Here is a 24,120-nt window from a genome sequence, read left to right as displayed (position 1 = left end):
CAGAGATATTGGCGGACATTTCCATGTGTACTTATACAAAGTGACGAGAAGGTATTTTTATTCCTTATACACTTTATGCAACATATGACGTTCATGTAAAAGTTATTACACATTTCCATTGTAGAAGACAGAAATATAATAGAATGAACATGAACATAACCCTAATTTATATGTGAAATCTCCCCCAGTACCACCATCATTTTCCTGAAACTTATCATGTCTTGATAATTAACGGGGACTACGAAGAAAACAAATGCTGGTGTCAAGGCGTGGAATGTGTTGAGCAATGTCATTACCTGTGCTTTGCCGCCACTGAGCTACAGACGGATGAACACAAGACCACAAACAGGAAATAAACAAGGTAGCAACGTCTCCCCAAGTCCCCCATCTCATAACTTGGTGCGTCTGTTTCGATTAGTTTAGTTTGTTGCCGCTACTGCAGCAGGAGCGGGGAACCCCCTTCCACAAAGTACACTTAACTACAAAATTGCTTGTACGACAGAGGAATGCAACCGCAAGATACTACGGGCGTCGCCACTTGTAGTGTAAAGAATTCCACCGAAATCTGGCATTGGTTTCTAATTTAGTTTCCACAATCTTTAATTAGACCAGGGGGAAAGCAGGCGATAACTTATTTAATTTTTTTCTGCTGGATTATCCTATTGATGAGAAATCTTTTTGCATGAGGACCAATTTAGAAAGCTCAGCGTGATAAAATCAAGGAGAATGAGAAGTAGCACGCTTAGGAGAGATTAGAAATGGATGCAGAATTCTGGCCGGAGAAAAATAAAGATAACAGTTCATTTGAGAGACATTGGCGAGATGGAAGTAAAATATTAAAACGGAACTTTAAATAAAATGTGGAGATTTGGTCTGGATTCATGTAACTCAGAATATGGACCAGTGGACTGATGGTTTTTGTGAACACGGCAATGAACAATCCGTTCTTATAAAATATGAGGAATTTGTTGGCCAACTGAGCTAGCATCCCAAGGAAGACTTCCCTACATGTACATATTAATCTAGCCCTTGTACACTATATAGGCGTATAAAATTCCGCTCATTAATTGATGTTTCCTGCTGGCCTCACTACACAGGATTAAGCAGGTGTCATTCGTTACACAGATGAGCTGTCTGTATTCGGGAAAGCACTGAGCACTGAACACTAAACACATTACCAGTCAAACCGGCTAAATGGGTAAGAAAGAACGTGCCCACAGGTCTATCCCATTAGCCATGCTAACTTCGTCTCTAGAAGAGTTTTAAATCACTTTCACCCTCTGCAGGATCCCATGCCATATCATAAAGAGGGAGCAGATACAGAATGAGACTAGATAATACCATTGGGGTCGGGGGGAACATTGAGTATTCCTGTCGTAGCTTGACATGCATCAGTCATCATCCGACTGGCAGTGTTAGATTGCGAGGCAACCTGTATGACACACACGTAAGGTGGAATGCAGAAGCACAAGGCGTGTGCAATCACGTAGCTTATTAAGGACAAGAGGTCGGCAGAGTTCTGTTCTTAGATTTCCTGTCACGGTGTAGACGTTAACGAGGGTTTAACTCGTGAGGAAGGGAAAAGAGATTTTACACGAAGGCCATGAAAAACAATATAACCTAAACTCTTACATTGTTCTAAAAAAATTTCACAATCGCGTGGTATTATTGTTAGGGTACTTTTGACATTATCTACCATCTGTGTTGTAAAGTCTAAAATTTAAAATATTTTGCATTATCCGTTCAAAATGTCTTAAAAACTTACAATTTAAAACACAGAAAATGCGTGATCAAAGAAATTACCTGCACCCTTAGATTTTAAAGTAGCCTATTTTCTAAACAGTTACGTTGTTAGTTTGAGGATATTTGGAGAAAGAGCGCTGAAGAAGACAGTAGGAGAAACAATGTAATAACGGACTGGAGAATATTACATAATGAGGAGCTTTACAACAACATTCTTCACCTGTTACTGTTTACTAACTTACGGCATGGAGAATCATTTTCCTTTAAAAGTTTATGTATACAAAAGGCCGTCACTGGACCCTGTTCTGAGACGGTTTAATTCATTCCTCAACTTTACACCCCATTACTCGAACGTCCACTAATTTAACTCCCATCTATGCGTAGGCCTAATAGGTGGCCTCTCTCAAGTTTACCGATCAAAATTTTGTATTTATTAGCACTCATTTCCCTCATTGTATTATATTTATCGTCCACGACTCTAACAGCTTTGGGTGGGGAATAACGATAATGAAAATCCCCATTAATGTACTTTTATCCATCCCCCTGTTAGATTTACTTTCTCTTTCTTGGGTTCATTCTCCTCAGTACGCGTTCAACCTGTACGTTTCCCTCAAAGAGCGAGACAAATTTTCACGACCTCTAGAATTAACTGGGAAAAGTAACCCTTAAATTAGTCAAAATTTTAAGCTTACTAAACGCGTATGTGTAAAATCAAGAGGACTATGTTACATGTTACGTTGTGCTCGTGATACACCATGTTCGCACCTCCAAATTTTTTGCGCAACTCACCTGAGCAGCGGCCTAATAACATGAGTGGCCTTCGTTCGTGTCACGGAGGAAATTGAGAAAGTCTATTGCAAGGGGGCGAACATGCTTGTGATTTAAATTTTGTACCACACTATGTGATTATTCTTGAGCTGCATTTTAAATGGCACGCTCTGCATATCAAATATAGGCCTACCTCACACAACCGACACTGTCCTATTTAATCGATAATCGCGTCGTAATAAATCGATAATTTTCACAAACCTTTAGAGAGACATTAAAGATTGGAACGCCTCAGCACAACTGTACAAAGTGTTATGATCTTTCTCCATTGAATCAGAGTCCACAAAAAGCCACAAAAAATGAACTACCGCATAAAGAAGCCATTTAGAGAGTTTGGGGGCGGGTTATAAAGGCTGAGTCACAGTAACGCCCCGTATAAAGAACTCTTGAGGGAGTGTTTACATCACCACCACCACATGCTGACGAATACTGGGATGACTTCTAACCTCCAATTTTGTTGCTGGAGGGTGAAAATGTTGTCGCACGAAGAGGGTAAACCTGTTTGTGACTGGACGACACTCCGATTGGGGTCACTTGCGAGACAGGAATCGAAGTCGCGTTTTTATAGTAAAGTATTATATTCACGTGTGACGTAATCAATGCAGCAACACCAGTTTTATGCACACTTTGACAGAAGAATAAACTAACCGTTTGTTAAATAAATAATCGCTTATCTGAATAGGCAGCAGAGTAATCGGTTAAGCAGCATTAAGTGCAGACTGAGGTTGTTTGAAAACTGGGTGTTGAGGAGAATATTTGGATCAAGAGACAGGAAGTACCCAAACAAGGGTCTGTATAAAATTACATAATTTACAACTTCGTCATTTGTACACTTGACCAAATATTTTTAGAGTGACCAAATCAAAGATGGATGGACCATGTAGCACACGCGGGTCTGAAGAAAAATACAAGAAGAGTTTTATTACAAACACATGAAGAGGTCAGACCATTTTGAAGAATCAAGTGTTGATGAGATAATGGTATCAAAATTAATCGTAAAGAAACAGGATGTTAGGACTTGGACTGTATTCAGTTTGTTCTGGATAGTGTTCAGTTGCGGGCTGTTGCGAACATGGAAATAAGCCTTAGGGTTCATTAAAGTGCGGGGAATTTATTCATTGGCTGAGCGACTATTAGCTTCCCAAAAAGGACTTTACTCCATGGAATTTGTTATAAGGTTAGTTACTCAGATAGTGACACAAATAATGTAAGGATATATAGTCCTCTCATCACAGATAAACGAGTAATATCTTGCTCTTTATTAGAACTGTTACCATAACTTCATTACATGTATCAACAGTAGAAAATCATCATCAGACGTCAGATAACATACCAATAAGTTGTGTGATTAGTTATGTTCACGAATTACACAAAATAAATGCATAATATATAGGCCTTATCCGTCTTTCCGTGTGTTCAATCTTAACGTGTTTCGACTAAATTTAGTAATGTGGGGTATATAACGAATTATGTCAGCTGAATAAAATTTGTTCCGTCTCAGTCCAATATAAAAAACATTTTGATATTTTCTCCAACATCCTATGAACAATTGGTAGGACTATAGGGGTTTACCATAAAATATAAGCCTCACATGCTCTATACTCTATATCAAACTTTTTCGATGACGTGTTTATTGAATAAGACATTTTTTCAAACACGTAGGACTGTACCAATTTATTTAGTATATCCTATGGTGTGCATAATTACAAGATAACTGTATTAGCAAACAAATAAATATCAAGAACTGGATGTGTATTTCAAAGACGAGTAAAATTCAAACTGGACTATGTTCTCCTCTCTTGTTAGTTGTGTGTCCTTTAAGCATTAACAGGTGATAGTTCCGCAAGTGAAATAATATTTGTTTTATTACCCGAAACAGGACAATGGGATTTTACTAGTTTTTTCAAAATTCGAGAGCAGTTTTACAATAACGAACGCAGATAACTGAAACACCGTAACAGAGACGATGACTGAAGAGCATAGCGTGATAAAAACGAGGTGCATCATCGTAACGTGGTGAAACAAAACATTGCACACATAGACTATAAAGAGGAAATCCCGGGGAGATCAGCTGTTGATGTAGAACCCCCCGCGAGGACGACTGAAATGACTTGCGACCGCTAACATAGTTGCACAACCAGCGGGGCGCAGCGTAGGCAACAAGCCTTCAACCGTTGTTAATGCGGCCAGTTCACAGAGAATCAGGCAGACTAAACACAACAAGATCTTGATAGCCGTAACCAGCAATTGAAACAATAAAAGAATACCAGGAACAAAGAATAGAGCAACGAAAGACTTCGAAATAAAAGATAAATAATAAGATAAAATAAACCACGTGAGAGTTTACACAAACAGACAAACATGTTCACTAATATGAATGTGATATTGACCATTAAACATTACACGTTTGATATCACATCATGAATAGGTGAATGTACTATGCAGTGCCTATATGAAAAGATAAGGATAGTGAATAAACTTCCAGAATTTGTAGGCATATGCCTATACATCTTGTTCTGGAACTAGATGAATTTTTCGCTTACAGAAGTTGTTCCTACAACTGTCATCCAAGAATTTATATTTCCATCTCTTTTTGGGACGATCTTTATCTGTTTTGTCAGTGGATTTATAATATGATGCTAACGTTGGTACTTGAAATACTTTTAGCATTCCTTCTACAAGTTTCTTTCAAGTTCTGTTGATAACTGCCTACTCTTCCACTATAACTTGAACATGCAGTCTTTCCGTTATATCTGTATGTGTTTCTTTGGTCTTTAATTTTATCCCAGCAGTGCCCTTTCTAAAATCCGAAAATTCTCTTTCCTAAATACTTAAATTCTTTAATTTGTCCTATCGTTGACACGCATTCTCCAACTGCTTTTGATTTTGTTGTAGAAGTTCATATTTTCCAGTAACATTTCTTTGCAACGTTATTCAATACATGTAGGCCCATATGTACATGATTATCGAGCACTGATACTTAAATTATTCTGCTGGCCGTCTGTGCATTCTCAGCACACTTAGGTGTGTTAACTTGCAGTTTGTTCAGTTTATAACTCGCCTCCAACAGGAGACCGTGCACACAATTCCTTAAACATTCCCGTACTGCTAAAAGGCTCTTCTTTATTTTTTAAAGAAATAGAGAGAGGCAGCGAGCGAGGTGGCGGTATGACTTGTTGATTGCATTTCCTCTCTCCGCTCTAATTTGTAATCAACATGGAGCGCTTGGTCGTACACTCACACCCAGTCACAACTGCTAAACGTGCTGAATCTATACGCAACTTTTGACAACCCCCCGTGTACATTAATGTGAGATTTGAGATTTTCACAGAAATTAGAATGATGTTCTGCATTTAGACTCCTAAATACATGCCAACAATTCGGAAAGACATCCTCAGGGCCCTGAAGATGGAGGCAGCAAGCACATCTGAAACGTCGGTAAACGTCTACCAGACTACACGGATCAGAAACCCAAAGACAGCCATCTTCATACTCGCTGCCATAAGAACCCGAAATCTCGCTTATAAATAGAGCACTGAATTGTTAAAATAGCACGTCCATTTAAGTTCATTATACGGCCAGGAGAGTTGCGCACAAGCTGGTAAGTATTTAACACTGTCGCATAAATACACGTGGAATCCACGACCGAATCTCGGTAGTATCACCGCCAACTTCAATGAATTTATTCGTGATTTTCCACATTTCCTTCTGGCTAATGCCAAGATAGTACTTTTTTAAACGTTCGTTCTTAATTTCTTCTACGTATTATTACTTCATAAAATTCTCTTGTAAGTAACGTGTCAGAATAATGCAATAATTTTAAAGAACGTGGGAACCAACCAACCAAACTTCGTGTGGACAATTTTCTTTCATTGTTCTACTTCGTTTGTTTGGTGACTATACCGATATGACGGCGTCACTTCCGGGTCCGGAGAGGGCTGGTGACGATAACCTAGAGTCCAGGCCCTGGGGACTATAAAAAAGGGAAAGCAAGGGAAGGGCCGACGATATAAATAATAAAAAGAGAAGGACTCGGAATCCTGTGAAGGTAAATTATCGCCCTGCCTGGCAGGGCAGGAAATTTGGTGCCCTTCTACAGGACGATTAGAGCAAAGTACGAGCCAACATTTTGTTGTTACCAAACTTTTTTACTGTACGAAACCTAATATAAATCCTCGCTATAACCTCACTCTTGAAAACTGCGCGTTTCCTTATAAAAATCATTTATGGGTCCTTAATTGCATTACTGATTAATTATCGGAAGATGGAGAGTTGCAGTTGGAAAGTCTGACTCACTTCCTCTACAATATTATCCCGAAGCATTTATGAGATTAATTTAAATCCGATTAAGAAAAGGTCGAGGTTAAGCTTGACTCCACTCTTTAATTTAGTAAAAACTCTATAAAAGTATTTTAATAATGCACCAAAAAGTCATGCATGGATCTATTCCTCAGGCCAATAATAATTATAACCATTAATTAAAATTATCTAAACTCATGTTTTATTCGACTATTTGTACGATACAGGTCCTTCAGTGAGTTATTCAACTAATCCCTTCTGTTACAGAGTCCGACTGCGCATTTGTGTTCATAGCAACCGATCCTGAATAAGACCATCCAGGCCACCCACATAATTACACCCCATTTCTGAGATCCATTTGAATATTATCCTTCCTTCCATCCAGATTCTTCCAATTGGTATCTTTCCTTCGGGTTTTCTGTATGCATTGTATATCTTCCCAATGCGTGCTACACGTACCGCCCTTTTTATTCTCCTTGATTTGAAAGCGCTAATAGTATTCAGTGAACAGCACAAACTATGCAGCTCCTACTTATGCAATTTCCTCCATCATTCTGTTACATCGTCTCCCTTATGACAAAATAATTTGCTGCCCTCAGCACTCTGATTTCGGACTCTCTCACTCTGTTATTATCTTAGTATGAGGGGCCAAGTTTCACAGCCATTTAAAGCAACAAGCACAATTGCAGTCTTGTGTATTTCCGTCTTCAGGATCACAAAACCGCAGTCCCGATGTTCGGTTATTTATTTTTAGAATATTTAACTGCGCTGTTTCAAGTGCAGGGGTTATATAACGTTAAATAAATATGGCCAAACATCCATGATTTGAAACATCAATTCCATTACATAATGAGAGAAACTCAGAGCAGAATATGGTAACAAAAGTTTGACATGTGGCATTACAGCAGGATTTATTTAAAACGCATTTCTGAAAATTCGCATGTAGTACAAACGACACGATTCGAATATTTAATACAATAAAACGCATTTACACGAAATGTCACATGTAACTGAAGTCACCAAGCAGATATGAAAACGAAGTGAGAAATATTTACCCCATTCAAAAATAAAAGTCGAAATCGTACAAAACAATATTCAAATTTTTAGTATTCATACCGCAAGGGCGAAGAGCAGATCCGCTGAAATCCAACTAAAACCATGGCAACCGATTGAAAAAGTACCCCGCGTCTAGCTCCAGTTTATACGATTCATGTGAATTTCTCTTCTAGCTGCAGAGCTTTTGTGTTATTCCTTCAAAAGGCTGATGCCATATACACGCGTGTAGTTACTAAACAGTTGAAAGAAGGAAGAGAGTACATTTAAAAGTTTTTTAAAAAAGAATAAAAAGACAAAAGAGATAGAAAGAACATAACATTGAATCTAAACAGGAAAATAAACATAGATATAACTTGCCCTATGCAAGCTGTTAGACATCGCTAAACAAACAAACAATCTATCGAACAGGTCCTGGAGCTTCCTCGCCACAGACAAAGACAACCGGAACGTGAACTGTGACCCTTAAACACCAAGCTTCACACACCTTCATAGCGTAGTGCTCAAACACTGAGACAGCTTTACCCCTTAGAACTACAATCGAAACTAGCCTACCTATGCATGGAATGCACAGTAAAAAAAGGTCTTTGTTTGCACTGACTGTACTTCCATACAAATAGGATGTAAAATAAAGGCCCACTAGTGCATACAATAAAACATGCGGTTTCGTCACGAAATTAGGTATGTACATCGCTGTTAAGTATTAATATATATAAACAGTTCATATAGGGGAGAATGGGTAAATGGCGGTCACTTCAGAGAAAAGCTAGATAAAACGAAAAGTATACGCAAAGTTAAAACTTTATATAAACTGACATTTAGTATGAAGGGTCTGCTTCTTAATTATGCAGTATAAAATACGTTGAACGTAACAAAAATTCTCTAGGAAATGATAACTGAAGAAGTAGCTTTGACCGGTATTCCCCACCCTTAGGGGTAAAAACGGTCACTATTTGACCTTCAAGATGTCACTGAAGTAAATAAGATAATGAGTGAATAAAATGTGTTTTCTTTGTAATAGGCATGTATCTTAGTTTACAAAATGTCTACACGTCTAAATCATTTGAACGTACAAATTCTAACGGAATATTAAGATAGAAGTCTTCAATAACCTTTTTCATTTTGTATTTCTTCTTCTGAAACACAGATCACAAAGATAACCATCCGTAAATTCCCAGCCACTGCATTCTGCATGTGCCCAGATATAATTCAATGAAAGGTCACTCACCTCAAATATTTCAATGTAAAGTATTAGATCACTGGAGCACAAAACAGACACATGCAACTATCGCAGTAACTGCGCCAGAAGCAAATAGTGGAATTCACTGTTGCACTTCATTTAATCAAGCACTAGATGTCAGCACCAGCTTGAAGCATCTATCTGGTACCTTCGTCAGAAAAATACCTGACCGCCATTCCCCCGTCCTCCCCTATGTTGTTTGCATACGTTGATACATTCTGTTACGTTATGGATATTAACACGATACATGGCGTTTCGAAAATTATACCATCGTATAGATCAGCAAAGATCTTAAAGCAACAAAAATACTCGGGACATCTGAAAGACGAAAAATAAGGTGTCTAAAAACGTTGAAAGGGAAAAATATCAGTATTTGTAAAGGTTGTCGTTTGGTTCAGCCTACAACATAGTTTTCACGTCACAGAGAGATGTCAAAAGAATTGTCAAGCGTAAACGAAAGTAGGCATGGATTGCAGGGAACAGATTAAGTATTAGAAAATTGTACACACGGAGAAGATAAGACAATAGATACTTTCATGGACTGAACACCACTTCTCTCTAGAGGACCACCTGTGCATGAAAACATATCCCAGTTTTATGAACACACTGTAGCCTCGCCCTTCTGGTGCGTTAAGAAATTGGATGAAACATTATTCATGTGAACAAAGTGGTTTACTTTGGTTCTGCCAACCACCCACTTACCCCTGTTCTTTTAACGAAGGGGGAGACAGTAATCACAAATTTCAGAGATAAATAACCAGCGGAAAATATCGTGATGTAGAACAGGCACTGATTGCAGTTAATGCCAATGTTGATTGATTCCTATTAATTAACAACGCTGTGTCAAATGCGGATATTATTGGACATAGAATGAATGATACGTAAATATAACAATTAAGAATGAGGAAGTAATTATTTGGTGAGATCACCGTTACCCACTTCAAGGTACATTACGTACGTGTCTGATGAAAAGAGGAAATTCCAAAAATTTTCAGTCACCCAGACTGTAATCCCATTCCTCTTACTTCAGTTAAAAATATCGCACGAAGAGCCAATTATGAGATGCATTCTTACATTTCCACGGAACACGTCTCAAATAAATATGGCTGCCTTCCGGGATGTTGCACCGTGTAGTCTGGTAAAAGTTTACAGACTTTTCAGAAGCTCTTACTGGCTCCATTATCACGCTGATAAACGCAGTAAGCACCTTTGAAACGTCGGTCAGCTACGGCGCAACATCCCAGAAGACAGTCACCATCGTACTCATCGCCGTGAGAACCTGAAATCTCACGTCTCGCATACACCGTAACATCCACATTCCCCATGCAGTAGCCGGGGGCTGGATGTGTTAGCCGGGGTATAGAGTGCATTGTGCCATGCATGCTGGTAGCATTTCTGCACCAAATAACATTACGATGGTTTGTTACATGCCCCGCTGCTTGTGTGTGCGTATTTGCCAGGGCACCCCCTCCGGCGAACTAACAGCCCTACAGCATCATATGAATATCTGTATGCAAATGGCGTGTAATACATGTTGCTAGAAGAAATTACAATATATATCGAGAACTGCTATGTAGTGGTGAACACCCTCCCACCAAATATTAACTCTATTACTGATCACTTTCTTCTCCTCTGGGGTATGAAAATGTAACATGATGGGAGCGACATTCCAAGCCCCAAACTCACCCACTTTCATACAGTCCACTACGACAAATTGTAAAAATCGTCCCCGGTACTTAACTAAGCATCACACCAAGCAAACGAATGAAGTGGAGGTATAACTCCCGAATGATCACAACAGCCCGCCAATGGTTAATGTTCTGAGCCATACGATTCCAGTCAAATTACTTACATAATATCCATTTTAATATTATCCTTCCACTCGTTAGTAGATTTCCAAATTGGACGCTGTCATTCAGGTTTTCCAACTAAAATTCTGTTCGTATTTCTCATCTCTCTATATGTGCTACATATCCCGCCCATTTAATCCCCATCTATTTGACAGAAGAGTTAAAAAAAAGTTTCTCATTCTGTAATTTTCTCCAGCCTTGGTATTTCTCCTTTTATCTTATTTTCACGACATGTTCACATCAGAATATTTAAAACTGTAGTCATATTTATTCTTGGTCTATTTAATAACGCTTTCAGTTGCTCCGATATACACCGTAGAATGGTAGGACGATTAGTGACTGATAAATTATGAACGTGTCTTGACCTAATTTCAGGTACAATACCGATATTTGCCTGGAGGGACTGAGTAAAACCAAAAAAATCCTTGGCCAGGATAGCAGGTCTCCGGGCCAAAATTCGAACCTATTACCTCCTGCATACGAGGCAGGCGTGCCAATCACTCGACCGCGATGTCGAATAGCATTTCTTGTCTATGAATTCTTGCTTGGAATCCCCTGACTGGGCGGATGTTTTTGTAGAGATTAATGCAGTGAATACAGTGGAGTGCACATTGCGAAGTACACGCGTGACTTCGCGGTGACTGTGATGATAAAAATCACCGCAGAATCTCACTGCAGGAGGGTGCTAGACAATAGATTACCGGCGAAGCAGAAACCTTATTCCGCTCCTTCATTTCATCCTCGAAAACCACCCCCGAGTTAAAATAGCTTCCACATGACTCAAAGTTCAAATAAACTACATACACCGAACAAACATTATGTTAATATAACGAATTAACGCAAATTACTTAGAAACTGAGAAAGCCTAAGGCTCATAAGTCGAAGAAGGTTCGCTTGTAATAGTATTGCCAAAGTAGTGTGCAACCCGAGACCCGCCTTACCTCCTAATGTAACTCAGATTTATTTCATGAATGGAAGTCTAAATGTATTTAAATATCAAACGCCCTGATATTGGTTAAGTCGGTGGCAAAGAAGCAGTCAAGCTTCTTGTTAAGTTCACCAAATTAAAAACGTGAACGAAGAGAATGTTCACCGTCATATTTTGCCCGAGAATATTGTAGCAAACTTTCTACATAGTAACACGCAACTCACTCTCTATGGTGCAGAATATTCTATGAAAAGTCGATTGTTACGTGCAACTTAAAACCATTTTATAGATTTGCCAACAGAGAATCCTGTGCCTGAAGATAAGCTACTAAGAAACCAAATCTCTGGTCATCAAATTCAAAAATTTAACACCTCCAATTCCATCACCACTGAATAAAATAATAACCCTCCATTGCCGGCCCTTGAAATGACCTCATTCCAATGATTTATCATTTCTCGTACATGACCAAATCACTCTAGCAATCTTTGACTACGCTGACAATACTGGGTCAGCTGTATAATTTTAGTTCTTCATTATGTGGCATTTTCCTTTTCTGTTATTTCATCCCTCTAATGTCCAAAATCTTGAATGCACACTTTTTTACTCAGACACGTGCTCTGAACTAAGATATTTCTCAAACTGTCAGCAGGAAAGGCACAACATGCAAAGTAATAAATAATTACAAAACATCTCGCTTAAAAATAAAGGCCATATAAAAGATATACAAAATGAAGATTAAATAGAAATCCGTAAGATTTGAGGTTTTCACAGCGGTGAGTCTGAAAATTTCTGTCTTCTGGGTTGTTGCCCTGATGACGGAGGCAGTATGACCTCTGAAACGTTGGTTAACATCGACCAGACTACATGGCGCGACAACCCAGAAGACAGAAATCTTCAAATAGAAATCCATTTGAGAGCAGATACTTGTGGTTCACAACAGCAAATATCAGGACAGTCATTTGGAAACATATGAATTCCCACAGCGCAGCTGGCTGATAATCCACAAATTCAAAATACTACTGAATGCAGCATCTGTTTAGAAATATCTATAATCCCCGTAAGTCGCGCAGCTAATGTCGCAAATCAACGCCTTGCACGACTACAAACCCGATCTACTGTGCCGACGGACAGACCACGTCATCACGTGGTGCTTCGAACTGAATCATCCTCACACATCGCACGACAATCATCTCTGTTAAACGTTAACAGCTTAAGCGACAGTCTCTTACCTTCTGCGTTGTCTGTGGCCTTCAAGGTGTGGAGGAGTAAGGAAAGTCTCTGGGAACAGAAAGAGAGGACAGATCATCAGAATGGAAGCTGCGGTGATGTCAGTGTCAAAGTATTTGAAAAGAAGAGGACAGCTGAAATACAGACATCTTTCTTTCTTCTTCACCATTCACACACCTCACATGAAAAACATCTGCAGTCTCCATTCTTTCGATTAATTATTCTTAAGTAATGAAATTACATATCACACAAGAGTTCAAGAGACAAAAATAAGGAAACGTAATAAAATAGTAATAACGGTTTATAATCTTAATTAGAAATATCCAGATAATAAACAAATCATCTTTAAAAAAGACAACTTTCATATGGTAAAGTACACTACACAATGAAACGTACCAACAGTCTTTATAAACTGATACAGCAATCACAAATTATCATAAATTAACAGATACGAAACCTGTAAATTGAAGGAATCGACGCATTAAGTCCCATTATTGTTATATTAAAACACATAAAACCGTGGATTTAAAATAATTCACATTTAAGCGCCCGGGTGCAGTTTTAATTATTTAAAACACAGATGACGTCAGTTTTAAATGTTCCCAGCAAATAACAATCCCCATTTTTCAACCAAATTGAAGAAAGAATTTCTAATGGAATTGCACACATACTAAGCAAATTAAAAGCAGCTAGAAATTTTCTTCTGCCTGAAGCAATCGGTCAAACGCACATTCGATTATGCAATAAGAGACGTCAGAACTTATCAGTGTTTGAACCAACGTACTGCAGGACAGTACGACTGTCATTCATTTTATGGGTGAAATATCTGGTCTTGGACAGGACAGGCGAAGGAAGAAAATCTTACGAGAAGAAGAGAGAGGACGGTGGGGCACTTTCTGTGGCACCCAGGATTGGTTAATTTGGTAATGGAAGGGGGAGACAAAGATTGGAATGTGACGCAGATTATTGAGGATGTGCGCTGCAAAAAATACATGGAAATGAAGAGATTGGCGCAAAAACGGAGGACCGCGTCAAACCAGTCGAAAGACTGACCACAAACAAACAAACAATATTACATTTATTCTTACACTGTACATATTTAGATATTTCCCCTTTCATCTATTTAAAACAGATATTTACCAAACAGGTTTCTTCTTCCATGATGAAAAATCTATTAACTGTTTATCTCTTCATAAATATCACCAAAACATTCTTCTTCGAGCAACATTCTGAAAAGCAAATAGTAAAGAATTACATGATGAAACAATGCCACCATTTTTGTCAGCATCCTTGCTACGATGCATCCAGCATTAGGAACAGATATGTTGCGTTATAGGTCACTTATATTAAAATATAAAATAAACAAACAAAATATATTTACTTTCTAAACCCAGTTTAAATCTAGATTAAATGAATTAAATTCCTTGATGCCACTGATGATAACCTCTTGAGGTTGAAAGGCGTAAGGCAATAGTGTCTTTTTTATAGTGTTAATAGTTGTTTGTTTACTTATTTTATATTCTAATACACTACACGGTATGCAAAGTTTTAACACTTATATTAAGTCAATTTTCCATACATTTCTTCCAACATTAGAGTGTAATGTAATTAAACTTCCTCTGTAAGGTAACAGTGAAAAGTATTTAATAATTTATTTAAATTTGTTTCAAATCCTAATGCATGTGCTTTCCAGATTATCAACAGCCCTGCTCACTAAATGTGATAGCTGTTCCCCTTGTTGCTTGCTTCTTTCCCTTAACACTTATGGTTAGTGCACTAAATTGGAAAAAACTCATGGTAAAGCAAAGGATTTTTGCCTGGCTGAGACTTGCCACAGGTATTACAAAACAGAAATGATAATGAGTAAAGCTGTCTTACGGCTGTATATTAGACTTCTATTATTATTATTATTTAGTGTTCTGTCTGACGACAGGTCCATTCTTCTGCCCAAAATGCCCAAAAAGAGTTTGCCAGTTTTCCCTATTCTCAGCTTCTCGTTTTAATTCCTGAAACTTCATCTTCTTTCCTTGTTTAAGATCGTCATTAGACTTCTAAGAAAACATAACCTACAACTACCCAGACCATGCAGCACGTTGGTCCCAGCCTGATACACATAAGTATTAAAAACTATGTAAACACCTTTACATGTATGTTATTCAACTGAGAACGACTACATCGTACCTCTATCCTGAACCAACATTTCACTCAGTTTCAATATGACAAACGCACTCACCACTGGGTTGTAACCAGTCGTCTCCATCTTTCTTAGTTCCTGCAAAAGTTTCTGTTCCTCCAGTTTTTCTTGTACTTTCTGCTTCTCTGCTTCCAACTCGGCAATCCGCGCTTCGGCCATCTGTCGCTGCTGTTTGTCAGAAACCTGCACAAACAGGACAAATAACACAAATAATGCAAGAATTTTAAACATTTATAGATTCAGTATTCATATTAAGAATATGTTTGGATGGAACAGGTCTGAAGAGGAAGAATAAGAATAATTCAACTCATAAATAAACAACCTGGACATTACCCAAAGCGATACATCTATCCTGACTTTGAGAGACAGAATGTGAAAACTGCGCGAGCACTTCTCACCAGACATAAAATTTGACTTGCGCACAACAAACATAAAACAAGGGTAAACATGAGCTGACAATGACAGATCAGTTGTGGCACATTATTTTCTTGGAGGAACTGACAATACCTACAGAACCTTGATTAGGATAGCCAATCTGAGGCCGATATTTGAATAATGCACGTCACACATATCACCATTTAGCCCAAACCACTTGGTGCAGACCAAATATTTCACTTGCACCATTAAAAGGGCTACCAACACAACTAGGAATGTACCTGTATATCAATCTCCTTCCTGCGTTCTTCCTTCATTTTGTTAAGAGCTGCCCGCTGCTCCTTCAGCTCTGCATTCACTTGCTCAATGTGGGCAACAAGTTCCTCTCTGCTCCTGACTAGATCCCGCTGCTCAGCAAGGTTCGCCTCAAGTCTCTCCTCCAGTTGGTGCTGCACAGTGACGAGCACCTCTGTTAGCAGCCGTTCTCTGGCCTCACATTCACGATTCCATTTATCTTCCTGCTGCGTCCACATCCGCTGTGCCTCCTCACTGTATGAATAGGAAGAGGAGGAGGAGGAGAACGAGAAGGAAGGATACATTTTTAAAAACATTTATTAGCATTCAACATTCTGGAATAACAAATCATATTTCTCAAGAATGGTTCACTTTGCTAAACATATTAACAACACTCATAACATTTCTGTAACTTTTATTGAATATACAGCAACATAAATTAATTCTAACGGCCCATACTTGAAAAGGAACTCCATATGTTTCTCACGCTCCCTCTCAACACGTGCCTGCTCTGCTAGAGCCTGACGTGCACAAAGCATCTCTCTACGTGCAGCTTCCTGTTGCTCACTTGCTCTTCTGTTCTCCTCCATTTCCATAGACATAAGTTTCTCTAGCAAATGCAAATCTTCTGTTAGTTTCTCTTGCACTTCTTTAGCACGCCGGCGCAGTTTCAACTGGTACTGGCGCTGCAAGAATGATCTACAACATGCATGATACAATCACTGATATTGTCCATCATCAAACAGCAGCTCAATTTTGGAATCCATATCTTAATGTTAAAAATTATGCTAAGAATGACCTTTATTCCGTGCTGTCCCAAATACAATCAGCGCTGGGTGGGAGAAATTAAACACTGACCACAGAGGAAGGGGAAAGTAACAGGGGGTGCCAAAATCAAACATTGCACTAATTTATCATACCCAAGTTCTGCCTTCTTGCGCCGTTCCTCAGAAGACCTCCTCTCCATCAAGAGGTCTTCTAACTTTGCCCTACGCTGCATCACCTCAGACTCCTCCCTCTGCAGTTCCTCCGCTTTCTTTTCTCTATCTCTGTAACATTCAATTCAGCAGTTTGTCTAAGATTTGTGCACCACTGCATGGCTGATGTTCTGAATGCTACTTATGATAACAAAGAGGCATTACTAAAACAAGAAAATTAAAAAAAAAAGTTTACACTAATAGAGAAGTCAAAAATAAACAGAAAAGTACAGGAAGAACACACAGAATTATTACATGAGACATATATCACACAGTGAGTAAAACTGACCAAACCACCAGCTTACTGACTGATTAAATACGTAAAGTGTCTGATCAATGTAACATCAGATTACATCACTGGAAAAGAGTTGATTAAGTTGTAGAAAAACACTTGCATACAGATTGTATATGGATACATTCACAACGTGAAGATCAGTATGTAAAATTAACTAAATTATACTTCAAAATTTGTATATTTCAGTGATTAGAAAAACATTCAAAGTAAATACCCTTTTATTTTCCTTACATAACATTCTGCATCTATTAATGCTGTTAATGCAAACTAATGCCACTTTGAAAAAATCCAAGTGAAGGCCGTAACTGGGAAGTGAGAGGCTCACCTGAGTTCCGCAATTTGTTGCTTCAGTTGTGACTGAAGGGAAAGGGCCCTGCTCTTCTTCCGATCACACTCCTGTTTCTGACGTTCTTCCTCGGCAAGCTGCATCGCTTCACGCTCCTTCATTGCCTCTAGCTGCTCCTTCTCCGCTTTCTCGCGTTCCACCTGCTTTTCCTGCGTCTGCTTCACCCACGCCTCACGTACAAAATGACCGTGCTGCTTCCGTTCAAGCTGAGCATTCGTTATTTCACACAATAATGATAGTAAGAAATAATAACATTAACTCTGTAACTTAAAGGTACACGTATCAATAATACATCTTGAAATAACATATCGACAGGGCATTTTTAGCATTGATCTAAATGCTAATAAACATTTTTGGCCAACTCAGATGAGAAAAATAAGAAATGGTTAAGGAATGTTAGTAGGAATCTTCTTGAAATTGACAATCGGAAAGACTGAAATGAAACAAAGTTATTCAGTCATTTTATGACAGTGGACCACCTGTTGAGGCTACAAAACATCTAACAAAGTAAAATGGGATGACTGTCAATTACGATTTTGGAGGAAATGGCATGACCTATGTTCTATCTCGGCACACAGCTTCAGAGACTGAAGCAAAATCACAAAAAATATTTGTTAATGTAGCCAGTCACTGGCAATGATTCTTAAGTAGCCACAAACAAAATCAAGAGTTACACTACTTGAATAAACAGCTCCATACTGAGACAGACACAAGACAGAATTACAACAGACTGCACTGAGGTAAACTGAATTAAACTGGATCAGGATACGCTGAAGGTTTTATTTTAGCGATGTTGAAACTAAGAGTCCAAATATAAAATTGCCAAGCAACGTGCATTACACAACTTTCAGGATAAGCAACGCAAAATTACCAAAAAAATCTTCCTTTGGAATAAGACCAAATATGTCTAAAAAAAAAATCCCTGAATCACCATTACAGATTAAGTTCTTTCATCTAACAGATAACAGATTAAGAGAGTTTCACTGCACATCCGAACACTAACCTCTGTAATGGAAGGCTGCTTCATCCTCCACTGGTGGTATAATTTAAGTTCTGCTTCTCTGCGTTGATTCTCCTCCTCACGACGCTTTAACTCATAATTGACAGACTTCAGCTCTTCAAGCGGCATTCGATGATGGATACTTGGATTGCCCCTCTGTCGAGCTAGTTCTATTTCATACTGTCTTGTTTCAGAGTACAGCAACGCTGCTAATTTCTGTTGACGTTCTTCTAAACGTTGAGCTTTCTTTTGTGCTTCCATTGCTTTGTTATACATTTCCATACTGTACGACAAAACCAAGAATTATTAACATACTTGAAAATTCAAGTGGCCTCATCTTATTTCTTAACACCCTGTGTCATGTTGTGTGGTGTTTCACAGGGATTTTGGGCATACTGCATGTTTCAAGCGCCAAAAACGTGAACGGAAACAGGAATAATGAATGATTTACAATTGTTGCACTATGAAAAAATCCGTATTTAAATACAATAAGACCATCATAATGTTAACAAACGACTTGTGTTACATTCTGAATATCACATGGTATAAAAATCATCCAGCACTGCAAAAGCAAATTAGTATCACTACCTTTGGCTGTAGTAGCGAGGGGAAGCCCAATCATTGTGTTTGTTGGACTGTATGTCCCAAGTGTGAAAGTACTGAGTAATTCCATCCCACAGTTGCTGATGATCTGCCTCTGCATTCCGACGTCTGACAAGAGCCTCCTCCTGACGATTCCGCCGAGAACATGAAAAAGTCACAGCACTGCGTTGACTCGACATGCCTTCGCTGAAAACAAACAAAAATTAAACCACGAAAAATATTAGCAACAATGATTACCAATGAAAGCACCTGTTATTTGTCCCAGATTTCATTACAATTAACTGAACAGAAATAATGAAATTGCTTATTTATTACGACAGTAACATGAATACAGGCGCACATTTCCGTTGACCCCCCCTCAAGAAGTTGTCGAAATATTATGAACACACATTCCTGTTAACCCGAAAGCAGTATCTACCAAAGAGCATGTTCTTCACCTGGTCTCTATAAAGATCCTTCAACTGCAGTAGCCATGCAGGATCACATGAAATGGCATTGTAAGCACAGAATATGTTACTTTATTTGTTGCTTAACTGGTTCCTTGCTACGCAGCAAAGACTGCTGTGATTATGTCTCCCAAATGCATTACCGCTATATCAACGCCATCGGTCGATAATTTTAGTAAAATGCATACATCATGAAACAAAAGTCCTGACTGACCAGTGAGACAATATCGATATTGTGAATTTTAAATTTTGAAAGTTTTTAATTTTTAAATCATCCAAAATTAGCTAAGAATCACATACATTTAACAATTTCCGAAACACGTAGCTTTCATACGAGTCGATGAGAAGTAGCTCAGCCGGCGTAGTGACTGATTATGCGGACTGGACGATCGAGGTTCGAACCCCGATGGAGGCAATGAAGTCCTCCCCCAGCCTGATTGCAGACCGGATCTGGGGCCCCTGAACCTGATTATATATCCATGAAACTTTATTACGTCATTACGTCAAGCACCCGTAAAAAAGAAGTAAAATTTTACCTTCGTACGTTTTAATCTTTACGTTTTCAGATAAGAGACGGGAAGCCAAACGAGTCTGAACTGAATGGGAGTGTATGAAAACAAAAGCAAATGAACAGCCTACTTACGACGTTCACTGTGAGGGTTTCTACAGTAAATTCCCGCACCAACAAGTCTGTGGATTCAAAGATGACATGCGAACGGACAGACAGACATCAATGCACAAATTATGGTTTTCGTACAAAAGTACGTCTCAGTACATCAGACAGTGCGGGTTAAGGAAATCCCCTTTCTATGCCCACGGGAATAATAACTTAAAAGTTAGAAAAACATTAGCTAACACTTCATGCATATGTTAACCGTAGTCTTCAATAACAAACATTTACAACAGCGCCCGAAGAGATAAAAGGCAGTGATGCCTTGCGTTAGGTCATAACTGCTGAGTAATTCTACTGACGACTGATGTTACTGACCACAAGAAAATAGAAGCTGTTGGATCCTTGTGTCTGCAAAGGAAGTCAAGGTCCAGAAGTAAAAAACCTGTATGTTAACAAGCAACCAATAAAACGCCAAGAATGGCGAAATACTGTGAAGGGAAGTCCCTTTCTTTCTGATGGCAGACATTGTAGATGAATAATAAACATGAAGACATCAATGTCACATGTAACAGATCACGTAGTTAAAATGTTAATAGCAGAGCACATCTGCTTAGACGAAGATAAATGCTACAGATGTACTCGTAGATACAAGAAGCATGTGTCCAACTGAAGCAAGCGATTCATTATCTCAAACTCACACACTAATCCACGTCAAACTTGTAGAGTGATAGCAGGCATTCTGACGCAGATGGATGATCAAATATTTATTCTAGGAGAATGTGAAATTGCTTCAATTCTTACATTATACAAATTTGTTTGCATTACCCCAAGAGTTACTTTTCCATTAACTGTAACTTAGATAAACATATTACATGATAGCAAGAAATGGCGAATTCTGTGAACATGGTTACGAACCCTCGAGTTCCACAAAACAAGTGGATTTTCTTGAATAGTTGAGGGGCCATCAGAATCTCGAGAAATCTGTTCCATGCAGTTAGGATTATTAACTTCCTTTATATGGACTTAAATGACGACAGGAGCTTCATGAAAATATAGGTTATCTTATCTTTCATTACATTACTTCACACATTAACGACTACGGGAGGTGGGGAAAGCTTTCACTTGGTCTCACTGTTGCAAGTCAAGTAATCAATGTTTAAAATTCTGAGGCAAATATTCCCTCGCAATGCATGCTGCGACTCTGTGGTTCGTATTTTGCTGACAAAACGAATTTATCACAAATGCAACGTCACCGTTCTACCTGCTGACCACAATAACTCCAAGCGCTTAATTATGTACAGAAACAATTTCACATCTAACTTCTTGCGGCAGCGGCTTACTTTGGACATTCTCTATTATCTGGCAACCAACTTCAACAGTGCCATGTCTAGAAATGAAAAATATTTCTAGAATAACATAAAATATACTGACGATCAGCATCACTACGACTCAATACTACTGAAAATAAATGGAAGGTAACAGAAAGGGACCTTACTTTGATTCGTAACGAAGTGTCGACTACATTTTAAGATTTTCTTCCAGAAAACAAGAAGAAAAGGTAACCGATCCGCTTATATCTATGGACATTTTTGATCCTTGTTACAGGTTTGATAACCCTGTCTTAAAGTAAACAGCATAATCGAGATTTCATCATTCGGACGCGCGCACTTAAAAGTACGTCTATTGCCATGACCCCACGACGACTTCCTGGAGAAGTGACACGGCAATTCACACGATGCCGAGGGGAATCCTCGACAAACACCGACCAGTGTGAGACGAACGCTTCAGAAACTATTCGGACTTTCAAGGCGCCACATTCTTAGCAAGGGGCTTAGACAGCTAAAGCAGTATTATCTTTTCTCATGGGAAATTTCTTCATTTGTTTAAACAGCTGAACCATCTCAGACCCGAGTAGTGACGGGGACCATTTCTTATCGCCGGCTCAGATCCATAACTACACACGGGAACGTTAAACGGCCGAAGACTTGGACAATGTGTTATTAAAATTGCAAAATCGCATTTTAATTGCTGTGGGTTATTGAATGCCAAGAAGTTCGACAGTCACCTAGTCAATGTTGTCCTAATGCACAGCGTGTCTCAAAAAGGCGCGTTTCATACACATGAGCGCGCTTTCGTGCAGTCGGCTTCAGTGTTTGGCGGTCACTAATTCCAAAAATATATGAAGATAATGACTACAGCAGATAATGACCCCAGTGAAGGTTACAACTAGATGAAAAAATACTTCTGCATATAGTTGTAACGACAATGCCGTTATGTAGTGCCAAACAGAAGCATGATAATTAACAATGAATTCGAAAGAAAATATAGTACATGTCGCGGATTTTAAGGATATATTCCAGCTTTTGCCCGAAAAGACTATGAAAAAGTCCAACATTTCAGATGGAACCCTCCCTGGACCCCAAAATAAAAGCAGGAGTGCTAACCATTTCTCCGCAACTTTAAGAAGTATCTGTCGAAGAACAGGTCTATCTATAAACATTATCGTCATCAGAACAATCTCATGAAGTCGCTTGTTACGCTTTTGTGACCGTAACTGCCTAATATTTAAGACCTAGGTGTTATTAACAATTCAGATGCCAGCACTGGTTAATATTCAAACCAAGTTACGACTCTGAACGGCGTTTAATGTAACTCTTACGGTACACTATACAACAAATACTTGATTTCGGAAATGCCCTCTGGTTAAATAAAACCGGCTGCTTCTACTAACTAACTCCACGTAGCGCAGCAATTCTTGATAAGCTAATCGCCAGGCAGCCAAGAAATTCCCCGTATTTTATGGAACCATAAGGTTCATTTCCTGATGACGACAGCCAGCACCGGTCCCTACCCTGAGCCATTTGAAACAAATGCACACCCTTCTACCCATTTCCCAGTGACCAGTTTTAATATTATCCTCCCACCTACGCCGACGTGATCAGAGTGGTCTCTTTCCGCCAAGCTTCCCAACCAAAATTGTGTGTGCAATAATCACCCCCGCATGCGCTACACGACCCTCCGATCTCATCCTCCTGCAGTTGATCATCCTCAAGCCCTGAAGATGGAGGCAGTATGTCCGTCCAAGACGATGGCATGCAACCAAAATACTACAAGACGCAGTAACCCGAAACACCAACATCTATGTCCAAGTAGAGTTCTCTACAGCAGTATTTTTATCGTTAATTTCCGTCACAAGAATGCGCCACAACATGGAAGAAGAAGAAGAAAGAAAACCGGTATTTAAACATTACCAATTGTATGACATTGCCGTTCAGGAAATCAGCACTGCATAAAAATTGTAGTTTACTTGTTTCTGACTGCATGGGTCCAAAAGAGGCTACTACGAACAAGAGGAATTTTAATTGGTGACTCATTAATTTATACCACTTCATTCTACGACCACTGAATAGTTATGGGTCATTCCTCTGTTATAATTCCCACTAAAATTCAAAATCACAATACATAATAAGCATTTCAAGGATAATGGAAATGGCTGAACGATTAGTTACGGCATTTGTAGATAATTTGACTGACACAAAACAATTTTCGGAGGTTAAAGTCAATACAGTGACAAGTTGCACAAAGAAACAAACACGTTTCTCCAAACCGGAAAAGGACATCAGTAGTGGCAATAATTTAAGCATCAGAAACTGATGGGCAACAGATGGAAAGGCAGGCTGCTTTAACCCTATGACGCTGACTCTCGCCTAAATAATATTTAACAATTCTGTCTGTACTGCAAAGAAAACACCGTTTCAAGATCAATTGGTTAAGACTGTTTACAGTGCGAATCATAAGAAACCCATGAA

General features: G+C 38.8%; 1 protein-coding gene and 1 long non-coding RNA gene across 3 annotated transcripts in view; both read right to left on the bottom strand.

Moving 5' to 3' along the window:
• Nucleotides 1-13,220, bottom strand: part of LOC147872457 (uncharacterized) — a 213,432-nt gene extending 200,212 nt beyond the window's left edge. Inside the window, exon 1 of the long non-coding RNA XR_015537217.1 lies at nt 13,171-13,220. This is a non-coding gene — a long non-coding RNA (uncharacterized LOC147872457). The remainder of the gene's footprint in view (nt 1-13,170) is intronic.
• Nucleotides 13,221-13,451: 231 nt separating this feature from the next.
• Nucleotides 13,452-24,120, bottom strand: part of LOC110840234 (trichoplein keratin filament-binding protein) — a 32,082-nt gene continuing 21,413 nt past the window's right edge. For both annotated transcript variants that reach the window (XM_022085120.2, XM_022085121.2), the window contains exons 2-9: nt 19,238-19,438; nt 18,653-18,932; nt 17,629-17,855; nt 16,952-17,080; nt 16,491-16,730; nt 16,019-16,286; nt 15,402-15,545; nt 13,452-14,397 (exon numbers count right to left, since the gene is read on the bottom strand). In XM_022085120.2, coding sequence (XP_021940812.2) covers nt 14,368-14,397; nt 15,402-15,545; nt 16,019-16,286; nt 16,491-16,730; nt 16,952-17,080; nt 17,629-17,855; nt 18,653-18,932; nt 19,238-19,431 — 1,512 coding nt within the window. In that variant the 5' untranslated portion in view covers nt 19,432-19,438 and the 3' untranslated portion in view covers nt 13,452-14,367. The remainder of the gene's footprint in view (nt 14,398-15,401; nt 15,546-16,018; nt 16,287-16,490; nt 16,731-16,951; nt 17,081-17,628; nt 17,856-18,652; nt 18,933-19,237; nt 19,439-24,120) is intronic.

Source organism: Zootermopsis nevadensis, unplaced genomic scaffold, assembly GCF_977971745.1.
Source record: "Zootermopsis nevadensis isolate Lab colony 2312 unplaced genomic scaffold, Znev_1.0 Znev_ptg000027l, whole genome shotgun sequence".
NCBI lineage: Eukaryota > Metazoa > Arthropoda > Insecta > Blattodea > Termopsidae > Zootermopsis > Zootermopsis nevadensis.
The sequence above is the reverse complement of the archived record's forward strand: the minus strand, read 5'-3'. Positions and strand labels throughout refer to the sequence as shown.